Source organism: Macaca mulatta, chromosome 15, assembly GCF_049350105.2.
Source record: "Macaca mulatta isolate MMU2019108-1 chromosome 15, T2T-MMU8v2.0, whole genome shotgun sequence".
NCBI classification, from domain to species: Eukaryota; Metazoa; Chordata; class Mammalia; order Primates; family Cercopithecidae; genus Macaca; species Macaca mulatta.
In genome coordinates this window covers 85,925,824-85,939,094 of record NC_133420.1, presented here as the reverse complement: position 1 = coordinate 85,939,094, position 13,271 = coordinate 85,925,824, and the positions used below count along the sequence as shown (strand labels likewise).

At 33.5% G+C, this 13,271-nt stretch overlaps 1 protein-coding gene across 18 annotated transcripts in view; it reads right to left on the bottom strand.

The window, feature by feature from the left end:
* The window catches only part of MPDZ (multiple PDZ domain crumbs cell polarity complex component), a 175,141-nt gene that overhangs the window by 106,094 nt on the left and 55,776 nt on the right, over window positions 1-13,271 (bottom strand). For all 18 annotated transcript variants that reach the window (XM_015117692.3, XM_015117694.3, XM_015117695.3 and 15 more), the window contains exons 5-10: window positions 12,972-13,111; window positions 11,756-11,969; window positions 10,915-11,043; window positions 9,112-9,321; window positions 6,782-6,896; window positions 6,380-6,468 (exon numbers count right to left, since the gene is read on the bottom strand). In XM_015117692.3, coding sequence (XP_014973178.3) covers window positions 6,380-6,468; window positions 6,782-6,896; window positions 9,112-9,321; window positions 10,915-11,043; window positions 11,756-11,969; window positions 12,972-13,111 — 897 coding nt within the window. The remainder of the gene's footprint in view (window positions 1-6,379; window positions 6,469-6,781; window positions 6,897-9,111; window positions 9,322-10,914; window positions 11,044-11,755; window positions 11,970-12,971; window positions 13,112-13,271) is intronic.

The window sequence follows — 13,271 nt, the reverse complement described above, 5'->3', positions numbered from 1 at the left end:
ATGATCAGAAACAAGGCTGGAGACACATAGGCTGATATAGGAAATTCAACACACTAATAAAAGAAATTATAAGAAGAAGATGGTAAATGAGGGGGGAAAAATCAAAGAAATGATCAGGGAGAAGGGAAACTTACCCAAATCTACAGATCAAAGAGGCACATGAAAAATCAGAAAATGATGAGAAATAAATAAATAAATAAAACTTCACACCTGAATGTACCCTGATAAAATTCTTATATTTCAAAGATAAAAAGAAAAAAGATCTACCAGCCTCTAGGCAGCAAAGAGAGAGACTAGGTTATCTGTACAATTGTGGTAAAGAAATTACAAACCAAGAATCTTATACTTAGTGTGATGTATGAGAAAACAGAAATTGTGTGATGTATGAGAAAACAGAAATTGTGCTTGAGATGCTATGATTATTAATATCCTATATCAAAGCAAGTTGTAAAAAGGGCCACCATGCAGAAATTTAAACTAGGTGGTAAAGAACTACAATTCAGGGCATAAAAGAGCTGAGTGTTGTTAAATGTTAAGAAAAACTTAAGAGGAAGATTTTTTTTAAGAGGAAAGAATGCTATACCTACTCAGGTATTTCCCCCTTGACTTCAAGTCCAAAGCCACCTGCAGAAGGGGCAATGCAGTAGATTGTGTCTAATGCCACCAGGAGGACAAGGAAGAGGCTGTTTAGCTGCTTTGACAGTGAAGCCAGAGGAAATTTCTGTTATGTTGGGACCTGCTCACCTCCCTAGCTTTGTCTGGGCATAGACCAGGGGAGGACCACACACAGGAGTGAGCCAGGCTCGAGTCTCTAGGTAAGCCATCAGTTCGTAGTGGGCTTCTAATATTCCAGGGGGTTCATTTGAAATTAGACTATTATTTAGTATGGGAAAATTTTACTAATTTGTAACTGTGTCTGATTATTTTGATTGGCCACAGGATAACTTATTCTATAAGAATACCCTAAGACATGAAGACTTGCCTAGGATTTCTTCTAGGGGAAAGGGAAGAACCTTCCCCATTAAAAATTAAAACGGGCAGTTGATGACAAAATTTTTCAAGTTAAGATTATACCTAATAAATCCTCTTTGCCCAACATAGTTGTTATCCCCAGCCAAAGAGTCAAAATATAAGAAGTCAACAGAAGAAGTTCTCAGAAACAAAAAGTTTAGAAAGTCCACTAACACCTTCTCTTCCTGAAAGTTTACTCAAAACACTCTAGCCAAATGCGAGATTAATTAGATTTAAAATTCAGTAAGAAAACTGTAGTATACAAGATCCACTGCTGAGCAACAAAATAAGTAAAATTCAAATCTAAATAATAGTATTACAGCAACAAAACAGAATTTAAATGTTTCATGTCCTTAAAAGAAATATAAGGTAGTATGTAATAATCTGTCTGTAACAACAAACTGTAAACAACGTAACTATCCATGATTAAGCCGGCCTCAATATATCACAACAGACCTACATGTGCTTACATAACTACCTCTCCCAGGTAAATTTTTAAGTAAAATAAAAAGGTATAGAAAAATATAATATGATGCTATTTAAATATAAATATATGGAATTTTTCTAAATTTTAAACCATAAACTAGTGGTTTCTATGAGAAAGCTTTTTAACCATGTTCAAATTTTATATTCTTTAAACCTTAAAGACAAAAATTAATCTAAAATAAATGAACTTGCTATTTACTCTCACACTAATAAAGGAAAAAAACAGCAAAAATCTCCACGTTGGGGCTCCATGAATATTCATAAAATACATAGAACTTTAGGCTCTTTTTATCTGCAAAACATTTGTATTGTTCAATTCTATTAAAAGTGAAGTTTTATTAAGAAAAATCTAATGTGTATGATTTTAATAACAATAAACTAAAAGTATGTTTAAAAATGCATTTTTTTTCTTTATCTTCTGAACTTGATGACTTGGATTTCAAAATGGATTCCTTACTCAAATGTCAGAGAATAATACTAGCACAGAAGAAATTGCTATAATGGAACAGTCATGAACTTTTAAACCTAGACTTCTGTTCAAATGTCTTAGTTATCTTCATCTGTAACATGGAAATAAGAAGATCTATTTTCCAAGAATTATACCACTTGGCACTTTGTAATGGGAAAATACTCAGAAGCTGGTATTATTATTAAAAGAGTAAAGAAGTGAGTAATAAACATAAAAATCTCCAAGGCTTTCGTGGGAGAGGTTTCTCTTCAATATAATCACACCCATGCTATATATAAGCCAAAGTCACTGAAGCCTAAGAGGTCCTGGTTAGCTCTGGTTCCACTTTATCACAAGAGAGTCAAGAAATCAGTTCAGAACCCATGGTACCACAGAGAAGAGTGCAGTAGAACTAGGTAGTATAATGGCAGCAAATTGCCTATGCGCTGTCTCATGAAAAGAAGAGATCCAGGCAGGGTGCGGTGGCTCATACCTGTAATCACAGCACTTTGGGAGGCAGAGGGGAGAGGATCTGTCAAGCCCAGGAGTTCAAGACCACCTGGCCAAGACTAAAATTAAAAAAAAGAAGAGAGCCAACATCCTCATAATGTGCACTGCAGACACCACAATTAACAGGAACAATTACAGGGGAGAAATACTCGTTGCAACAACTTACAAAATCTGGCCCCTGAGCATACTCAACCCAGCTTGCCAGGGCCTCCTCCAACATATCCTATACGTATAGAGAACTTCAATCTATGAACACAGTCACAGAAAATCAAAGGCAACATGTGATACTTTTCCTTATTTATATGCTTATTTAATAATTTTTTATCAATTATAATTTCCTACTGCTTTTAGCACAGATATTGAATATCAAACTAAAAAGAATGAGTGTATGTTTTCATCTTATGACAAGTTTGGTCAACTTTTGAAAACACAACAGGATCCTTTTGTCAAATAATCAAGTTATTAACAGAATATCAACATATGAAATGGGAAAAATAGAAATTCAGTCTATTCCTTGTCACTGTAATGCCTATAGTGAAACCCTGTGGATGTAGGAGTCCACAGAACACAATGTGTAAAACAAGAACCTTGTAACAAAATATTTTTAAGTTACAAAATAACACTTCATCAAAATAGTAAGAAATAATTTCTTAATCTCATCACTTCAACAACCACAAAATAAAAACAGATTATACTTCTAATAGCTGCTGTCCAAACAAAAATCAAACAAACAGACAAAGACTGCAGTTGTGAAAATGCAACTAAATGTGAAGAACATTGCTGCAAATATCTCAAAAGTCCACAAGATGGTGATATTTAGTAAAAAATTAATAAATGATCAAAAGCATTGCATGATATTCTTCAGGATTTTAAAATGTTTGTATCTTTGTAGTAAAAGAATGTTTGCTAAAAATTACAAATCAGAATACTGATGAGAGTGAAGTCAAGTGATTTTATTGAAAGCAAGAAAACATTTCAGAGAAAAGATTCTTCCACCTTTGCATCAACAATTTCTTTCATCACTGACCTTGCCTAAGAGGAATTATATTTGAGATTCCACTTGTACAAGAATGAAGATAATGACAAATTTAGAGGGAAGTTATCATGAGACCCTTCAAATATGTAATCATTTTAGACTCTCTAAATAATTAATATCGGCTTAATTATTAAACTGCTAACAGGTATTTTCAATAAAACACTCATTTGATTTTCCTGAACATCACACAAGAGAATTTTCCTTATCCCAACTTTGTAAGTGAAGAAACTGAATCAGGAAGTTTGATATGTAGTAAAATACAGAATTATAAGATTCAGCAATTCCACTCCTAAGTATACACCCAAGAAAAATGAAAACATACACCTACTTAAAAGCTTGTACATGAACGTTCACAGCAGCATTATTCATAATAGCCAAAAAGTAGAAACAATCCAAATGTCCATCAATTGATGAATGGGTAAAAAAAAATATGGTATATCCATATAAAGGAATATTATTCAGCAATAAAGGGAAATGAAGACTGATACATGCTACAACACAGATGAAACTTGAAAGCATTATGCTAAGTGAAAGGAGTCAGTCACAAAGAACCACGTCTTGTATGATTCCATTCACATGAAATATCCAGAATAGGCAAATCCATAGAGACAGGAAGTAGACTGGTGGTTGCCTAGAACTGGGAGAATGGGGGAGAAAGTGAATGCTAAGGGGTACTGAAAATGTTTTTAGGGTACTGAAAATGTTTTACAATTCATCGTGGTAATGAATGCAAACTCTGAATATACTAAAAGCTATTGTACTGTACATTTTGAATGGGTGAATTGTATGGTATCTGAATTATATTTCAATCAAGTTGATTTTTTAAAAAAGCTTTCTAATTGATTAATATAGATAACAGGAGAAAAAAGAGTAAATTCGCTATGCTTTCAATTTGTAATTCAGCATCAGATATGGATTTAGACTCCGTAACTATTCCTTCTCTCTTTCACTTTCCCCCAAAACAAAAAAAAATGTACAGTAATTCATTTACATTGTATGGTAAAATGAAGATACATAGAGAAAGCTCATTTCAGGCATATAGCCAGATGAGGTGGCAAGCATAATTTGATCTTTAGTATAGATTTGAAGAGATGAACAGGTGTAGGCAGGAGTTTCACAGAACTAAACCCAAGAAGACTCATGGAGCTACAATGTGGACTTAAAGGGAGAGATAAAGGATTCCTTTATTTTTTTAAATAGTGGTAGGAAAACACACAATATTTACCATCTTACCCATTTTGAATAGTACAATTCAGTAGTGTTAAGTATATTCACATTATTATGCAACAGGTCTCCAGAATTTTTTCATCTTGCAGAACTGCAGAAGTATACCCATTGAACAACTCCTCATTTATCCCTCTTCCCAGTCCCTGGGAGCCACTATTCTAGTTTCTGTTTCCATAAGTCTATTTTAGATACTTCATGTAAGTGAAATCCTACTGTATTTGCCTTTTTGTGACTTATTTCACTTAGCATAATGTCCTCAAGGTTTTTCAGTGTTGAAGCATGTGATAAGACTTCCTTCTTTTTAAAGACTGAATAACATTCTATTGGAGATATATATATATATATCACATTTTGTTTATCCATTCATAGTATTTGGGTTGCTTCCATGTCATGGTGATTGTGAATAATATTGCTATGAACAAGGACTCCTCTATCTTAATATCCTACTTTCTCACTATTATTAAGCATAAACAAATACCTATTAAGATATATCAGCATTCCCTCAAGATGTCTTTCAAAGAATATGAATATATGTTTGGAAGAATAAGGACCTCACAATTACAAAAGTTTAGTAAACACTAAGGTAAAACAGATAAACAGGTTTCTCTATTGCAGAACTCTTGTGTGTGTGTGTGTGTGTGTGTGTGTGTGTGTGTGTGTCTTTTTTTAGAGACAAGATCTCATTCTGTTGGCCAGGCTGGAGTGCAATGGTGCAATCATAGCTCACTACAGCCTTGAACTCCTAGACTCAAGGAATCCTCCCGCCTTGGCTTCCCAAGTAGCTGGGACTATAGGCAGACACCATCGTTCTCAGCAATTTTTTTTTTTTTTTCAGAGATAGGATCTGCCTGTGTTGGGATTACAGGGCATGAGCCACCAGCTCATTGAAGACACCCAGTTGTCTTCAATTTTTCCATGTGCACTGTGATTTCATAGGAGACTATACTATAGGCGGTTTTCCCCTAAACTTATTTGATCAGGCAGTTTTGGTGCAGGGTCTCTTGAATTTCTGTTTCAGGCTGCAGTCTGGGGAGTCCAGTATCAACTGAACACTGAAATTAAAGTTGGACTCTTTTGTACACTGCCTTGAATAGCCGTATGTTTAAAACACATTGATGTTAGAATGATAACAATGATAGCTTGATCTAATTAAAAGAAGCTAGATTTTTTTTTCCATTCTTATATACCCTTAGGGCTGAAAGGAGCCCCGGCCATAAAGCCAACAAGAACAGTATCATTTTGCTGATTAAAAAAAAAAATGCAGGCATCCCTAATTCATATTGCAGTACTCTAAAGGTACTGGACATCTGGTCTCTACCTCTGGAGTATCTGCAAGGAAAGTATAATAAGTGTAATATTAATATAATAACTTCATTACAACCAGAAATTAGATATATCAGGAATTATTCAAGAAAGAAGTCTCCCCTTCCGAACTGAGACTAGTAAAGCTTATATCCAATGCCCTTATTTTACTTCCACAAAATAATAAAAAGGGTAATTGTAAAAAGAGCCTCAAGTCACCTAAAAAGCTTAAGCTTTTTTTAGTACAGAGGTATTTTTTTAGTAGAGAGTTAACTGTAGCTCTCAAAACTAAGTAAACTAGGAGAATGCAATTCTCAACTATGAAAATTAACAAAGGTATTGTTAAATGTGTAACTTACTGCTATAATTTGGTCCCCAATTTGGATTCTGCCATCATGCTCAACAGCACTGCTTTTTGTAATGCTCTTTACAAAGATTCCTGAAGGTTCTAAGATTAGAAATAGGTTATTTTTCACAATTTTCAAAGCACATTCAAAGAATATCCATCTTCAATTCTCCAAATATAAAGCTCTAATTTAGAATAAATATGTATCATCTAGTAGAAACATAGGCTAAGGAATAAAATAATTGTTTTGTCTGTCTTAAATACAATATAAGAGTCGCCTACACTAAATTATTCCTAAGGAAGTTTTCAACCAGTTTATCCAACAATGTGAAACATGTAATATCAACTCAATATTCTGTAAGAGATATCAGAGGTAACTGCCAAGTTTAAAAGAATATTTAATGTTTAAAATTACCCAATTTTTTATCTCCAATGTAACCAGCAATGGTAATTCCTAATCCTTGGACATTTTTAGTGAGTTCTACATCAAATGTCTCACTTTCTTCACCTTTCTGAGTAGAAGCATCAACCTAAAATAAAATCAATAAATATACAGTGAAATAAATATGTAAAAAGAAAGCCAGGGGCCTACTTTAATTCTCTAGCAGAGAATTATAATAGAGATGATACCTTTAATCCTGAACACAGGGATAGGCATCATCATATTTTTTCTCAGAAAGGGATGTTAGGAATAAGATTGAACCTTCCCTTATCAGAGAATACATTATTGTTTGCGTATACTAAATTTTAAATCAAACAGTTTTTTTTTTAGCAAACTCTATTTTCAGAGATGGCTCATCTTAATTTCTGAAGAAGTTAGGATGCAGTATAGCTGAAAAACTAATGTTATGAATTCAGATCAACAAGTTAAATCTAGCTTTGCCACTTAATCTAGAAAGAAAATATCACTTTTGTCAACTGTCTATCAGGAAAAGAATAACAACAACTAGACAAGCTACCATTTATTGAGCAGTTTGTGTGTAACTCAGAATTAAGACTTTACATGTCTTAATTCATTATTCCTCATAATTCCTCATAATTCAGCATCCTGAATGAGAGCTGAAAGTGGGTTTCTCAGATGTCAGCCTTCTCTAATAGAATTGTTACTAATTCTATGTTGGACAGAAGAGCAAGTCTCCCTAAAATTAAGCACTAGTTAATTGGTACAATATATCATCGATAAGCTATTGGTACTATGTATTAGTATGGTGTCAGCAGATGCTACAGAGAACTGTAGGAAGGGCACAACAAAATCAAAGCTATAGAGTCTAATGGACAGTCAGGTTGGGGCTAGCTGATGTTTTCTAATTTCTTTAAACAAACTCTGACAGTCCACTTAAATGAGATATAATTTTACAGTAAAGTTTGATTTATTTTTTTCATTGCACATAATTATCTGTGCAAACTTAGCAAAAGTTTAAAGTTTAGATAATTACAAGAAAATGACAGGATGAAATCTGCTTCAATTGAAACAAATGTGTTTTCTATTTTTAATAAGACTTATGCGAGTGCTATTTTAGAGAGTGGCAATTTGACTATCGAATGGTTTTAAAAGGGGCACAAGCTTCAGAAATGATGATATGCACAGAACAGATATTTTTCTAAGCTTTCAATTATATCAAGTGGTTTTCGGTATTGCATTCATTTATATATCGCTGAATAAAATGTTTTGTTTACCACAAAAGAATGCCATTTAAACACTTTCATAAACAAGCTTTCTTTACTTCTTTCTCTTTGCAAAAAATAGCAACCAAATTCAATTCCTAAAAACAACAGAATCATGGAAATTACAAGTGTTCTAATAAAGTTTTAAAGGGCTTGTGGAGGAGGTTAGGATATTAAAAAAAAATTTGTAGCAACTGCTTAGAAAAAACTTCAATAGAACAAAACAGATTTTTTTACATCTATGGGAAAAGAATATAGGACTTGTATTTACTATAAGGCTTACCTAGAAACTGGGTGTAATTCTCTTCTTAAATATTTAAGAGATTTCTGGATAAATTATTTTGTTAGTATTTATCTTCTGTAGTCTGGTGACCTATAAATCTGCTGATATACCCACTGCTTTCCAATAATTTCAAAATTTTCTAGCTTTTTCCATATCAAGTTAAGGACAAGGATGGAATACTATGCACATGAATAGAGCTTTTGTTATAACACCAAAAGAATAACTTTTGTTTAAAAGTATATAACTGGGTCAGAATAATGACTACTTATTACAAATCTGATAATAGTTCTAAGATATACTTTAAAACAATAACACTAAAAGGTTTTAGTAAGCCTTTTTCATGCCCACCAAGCCTGCCCTCACTCCTCAACCTCCACACATTCAAAACAAAAACAAAAATACTAATGGAAGGTTGATGAAAGAGAATGATTAGAACTATGACCCACCTTACAGAGAGTCTTCTAACTGAGAAAAAGACAGAATTAAACATTTTAGATATCAGTACCAAATAATTTTTAAACTTTTATCCATACTTTTAAACATTATCCTCACAAATGTGCTGCTTACATAAAAATGTAAAATAATCTAGCATTTTTAAACAACCTGTTTTTCATTTTACACATTATTCCTGATTAATAAAATATTATTAGTGCTAAAGCATCCCTACATTTGAATTTCATTACATTATTTAGCACTAATATATGAACATTAGTAAGTCTAGTTTCTAAATAAACATCACTGTCGTCATCTAAGTGCTATTTCTCTGACTTTCACATTAACTATTCTTAACTACTTACCCGCAACTCTGGAGTTGAAGTTGGGGATGAGGAGAGGGTGATGCCCAAAGCAGTGGGTGCTGTATGTTCTTCTATGGCACCTCTTGCAATCATCAACTTAACTCTATTTCCACATTGCCTAAGGACTTGTGCTACTTGCTCACTGCTCATTCCTGCTAGATCTGTGTCACCAATCTTTAGAATGTGGTCTCCACTGCATAAACGCCCATGCTGAGTAAAACAATATTGAATAATTAGACTATTATTATTTTAACTGCATCAGAAAAATCGCAAATGAGGAGAGGGGATTAATTTTTTAAAAAGCAATAATATGAGTTACCAAACAGGACATAAAACACACGGTTATAATATGAACTGTCTTTTGAAACATCTTAGCATCATTCGGTGTGATGCAATAAATGAAATCTACAAATATTCTTTAAATCAATAGTTCATATCAACTTTCCATTTTGACTTCTACCTACCAAGAGTTCATACGAACTTTTCACTTTGATTTCTACCCAAATGCCTTTTTGTGAATTTTTTGGAGGGAAAGAAAAAAATGCCATTAAGCAAAGTTGTATATAAGTCACTATGCAAATATATATTACCTAAAATATGGTATAAACCACAAGAAAGCATTATATTAATATCACAACTTTCTGCCTGGCTATTTCTATTATAAATGTCCCAAAAGAACTCATGTGCAGGTGAAATACTTGTGTAGTGAAAATTCTGAAAGATGTGAGGAGTGAAAAGCAGTCTATGAGCCTCCATACACATGCAGTCCATTAACTTTCTGCAATGATGGCACTCTTCTGCACTACTCAATACAACAGCTATGGAGCTCTTGAAATGTGGCTAGTCCAACTGAGAAACTGAACTTGTTATTTCATTTAATTTTAATTAACTTAAATTTTAATTTTAAAGGTGATATGCAGACAGCTACAGTATTGAAAAGTGCAGCTCCATACTGAAGATAAAGCATGTAAATATCACATGCTAGTCAACTAGAGACATTTCATTTGATGCTGCTAGATGCTAGCTAATGTTTAAAAGGAAGAAAAATTTGCATACTATTATATTACTGTTAATACCCCCACTGACAAGGTTGTCATTAAACAGGGATTTCATTTATGAATACAGGAAATATTTGATGAACTGGACTTCCTAGTTTAAGTTCAGACACACATGTACGAACAACCACTTTATTTTTTAAAAAGTTATAATCAAGGCAAAACTTACTTAAACCAGTAAGCCTTATCAAATTAAAATATAAATCATAACAAATGTGTTAAATCTTTTCTCACATATATTGCAACAATATCACATATCATAAATGAAAATGCCTCAATAAACTACTTAAGTGATAAAAACAGGCTGTGTTTCATATACAAAGACGATATCAGTGACCCATCACTAAAGCAACAAGTTGAATTTTTTTGCCTGAATAATAAAGTATATTTTCCCATAATACCTTGTGACTACAAAACAGCTGACTAGGTTTATAAATATGAATTATGACTATAAAATAGTAGCTACCTCCACAATTATCAAATCCATAACCTTGGCTTTAGTCTGAGGTTCAAAAGTGTTAAGCCCATTGTCTAAAACTATAATTTAAGATTAATGTCCCTTTTCAAAGGTATTCCTCCCCTAGGTCTAAGACAACACTTCAGGGACACTCAATAAAACGAAAGATTCTAACTCAATTTCTTTGGCATCATCTAAGGCCAAAGTTTCTTCTCTATAACAAAAAAAATGTAAAAGATGTACCCATATTATTTGATAACATAGCATAAAAGATCTATTGATGTAGCCTACCTGATCAGCTACTCCTCCAGGCAGAATGGTTTTTACTATCACACCAGTTGCTTTTCCTCCTATGATGCCAAATCCCAAACCAGATCCATCATTCACCAATTCAATAGTTTCCACGTGTTGCCAGTGAACCTACAAACAAAGCTCATATATGAATTTGTAGAAATTTATAAAGCACTAACATTTTATATTACAGTAGAAATTTTTGTGGTTATTAAATAATTAAATTCAGACATAATGAGTCCTAACAATGTCCCTTTCACTTGGTATACTTCCCTTTCAACAGAATGTAAGCGCTACTGACAGAACCATTCTTGAAATTATCAATATATCATCATAATGATTTCACTTCAGCAGTTAAAGACAGGCACTGATTTGCAAGATCTTTTGTAGCACTTCTTACAAAAAAAGAAAAAGATCAAGGGAAAAAAAAAGGTCACATGTTAAGAATGTCTTCTGCACAATCCTGCCTTGAGGCAGGATTCCAAATTAGATGACTTCTTAAAAGTTACTGACAGCTAACTGTAACAATATAATTGTATAATTTTAAAATCAAAATCAACAATGTATTTGTCTACAGATAAAGTCAATTTTTGTTAAAGGACTACATTTTCCATTTTTAAGGAATGCTGTCAAAGGAAAAAACTACACAAAGAAAAGTAATGGTTGTTTCAGAACCTAGAAGCTTTATCATGCTTAAAGAACAAATATTCCAGGCTAGGGAAAGATAATAGTCAGACAAAAACTAAAGAAGTGCAAAGACCCTACACAAATTAGAAACTTGGAGATAACCAAAAAGAACTTGAAAAATACGTTGTTCCTTTTGAAAATTTTAAGTACTCACTGGATTAGAGTGAGCTGAAATGGTGCTGGCTGCAGATGGAGAACGGGAAACTATGGGGCTGACGAGCTGAGGCAAAGAGCCTCTGGCGATAACTAGCTGGACAGTATCCTTGGCTTTCTGCAGGATGCTGACAGCCTGCTGATGTGTAATTGTCTGATCAAGAGCCTGTCCATTGATAGCAAGAATTTGATCAGTTTCTTTCAATCTTCCATCTCTATCAAGGATGAAAAAGGGGATAAAAGACAATCTGAGAGTTCTCAAGGAAATGACAGCTTCTTTAGCATGTATGTTCAAGTCATTTTTAATCCTAGTTTTAATTCCAATACTCTAAGCTTTTTCCTGCAGTTCTACTTTTAAAAAAATATACGCTTTGGCTGCAGGTCATCAACTCTCGTAAGGTTATTCCACTGCTACTCCTACTCAACTCCTCCCATTTAAAAGTACTCTTTATTTCAGCTCCCCATTCAGCCTCCATGACATCTTGGATATTCCCATCTTCTAAAAATGAAAGTGGATATACCTATACAGTTGGCCCTCTGTATCCATGGGTTCCACATCCACAGATTCAACCAACTGGGGATCAAATATACTCAGAAAAAGTAATGCCACAACAATAAAAAAAAAAAATCACACAAATTTTAAAAATACAGCATGACTACTAATATTTACATAGGATTTGCATTGTGTTAGGCATTATAAGTTAAAGATGATTTAAAATATATGGAAGAATGTGCACAGGTTATATACAAATACTATACCACTTTATATAAGGGACTTGAGCATCTGCAGACTTTAGTATCTGCAGGAGTCCTGGAACCAATTCCCCACGGATACTGATGGACAACTATATTAAATTATTGCTTTGGGTATATAAACAAATGCAACTCGAATTATTTTGGGTCATTTCCAGTATAGTGATTTTTAAAATCTAACCAAAAAGAGCCCATTTAATTAACAATCAAAATAATGTTATCCTCAAATTTTTCTTTCCTTACCAAAACTTAAGTAAGTTATGACTATATTTAAAAGCTACTCCCATTTCAAAGGACTTGCTATTTTATCACAACAATGTTAATGACTTCTAAAAACTGGTTAATAACCAGATTATGTTCAATTATTTGTTTCTATTCATTATTATCTTTCTAAATTCCCGCACAGTGACCAAAACCTTCAGAATGTGGTATCGAAAACAAAGTAGACGCTGTGACCATCTCACCTATGAGCCACACTGCCCTCTTGTATCTCTTGTACAAATATTCCCAGCTCTCCTCTGTTTTCACTTCTTAGTCCCACAACACTAAACCCAAGGCCTCCAGATGGAGGTTTGAGGAGCTCAAAAACTTCTACATGGCGACCCTGTTTAGGAAACAAAAAAAGAAACAAAATTAAAAGCCAGGCCATGCATGGTGGTTCACGCCTGTAAATCCCAGCACTTTGGGAGGCCAAGGTGGGAGGATCACCTGAAGCCAGGAGTTAGCGACCAAACTGGGCTACATAATGTGACCCTATCTCTATA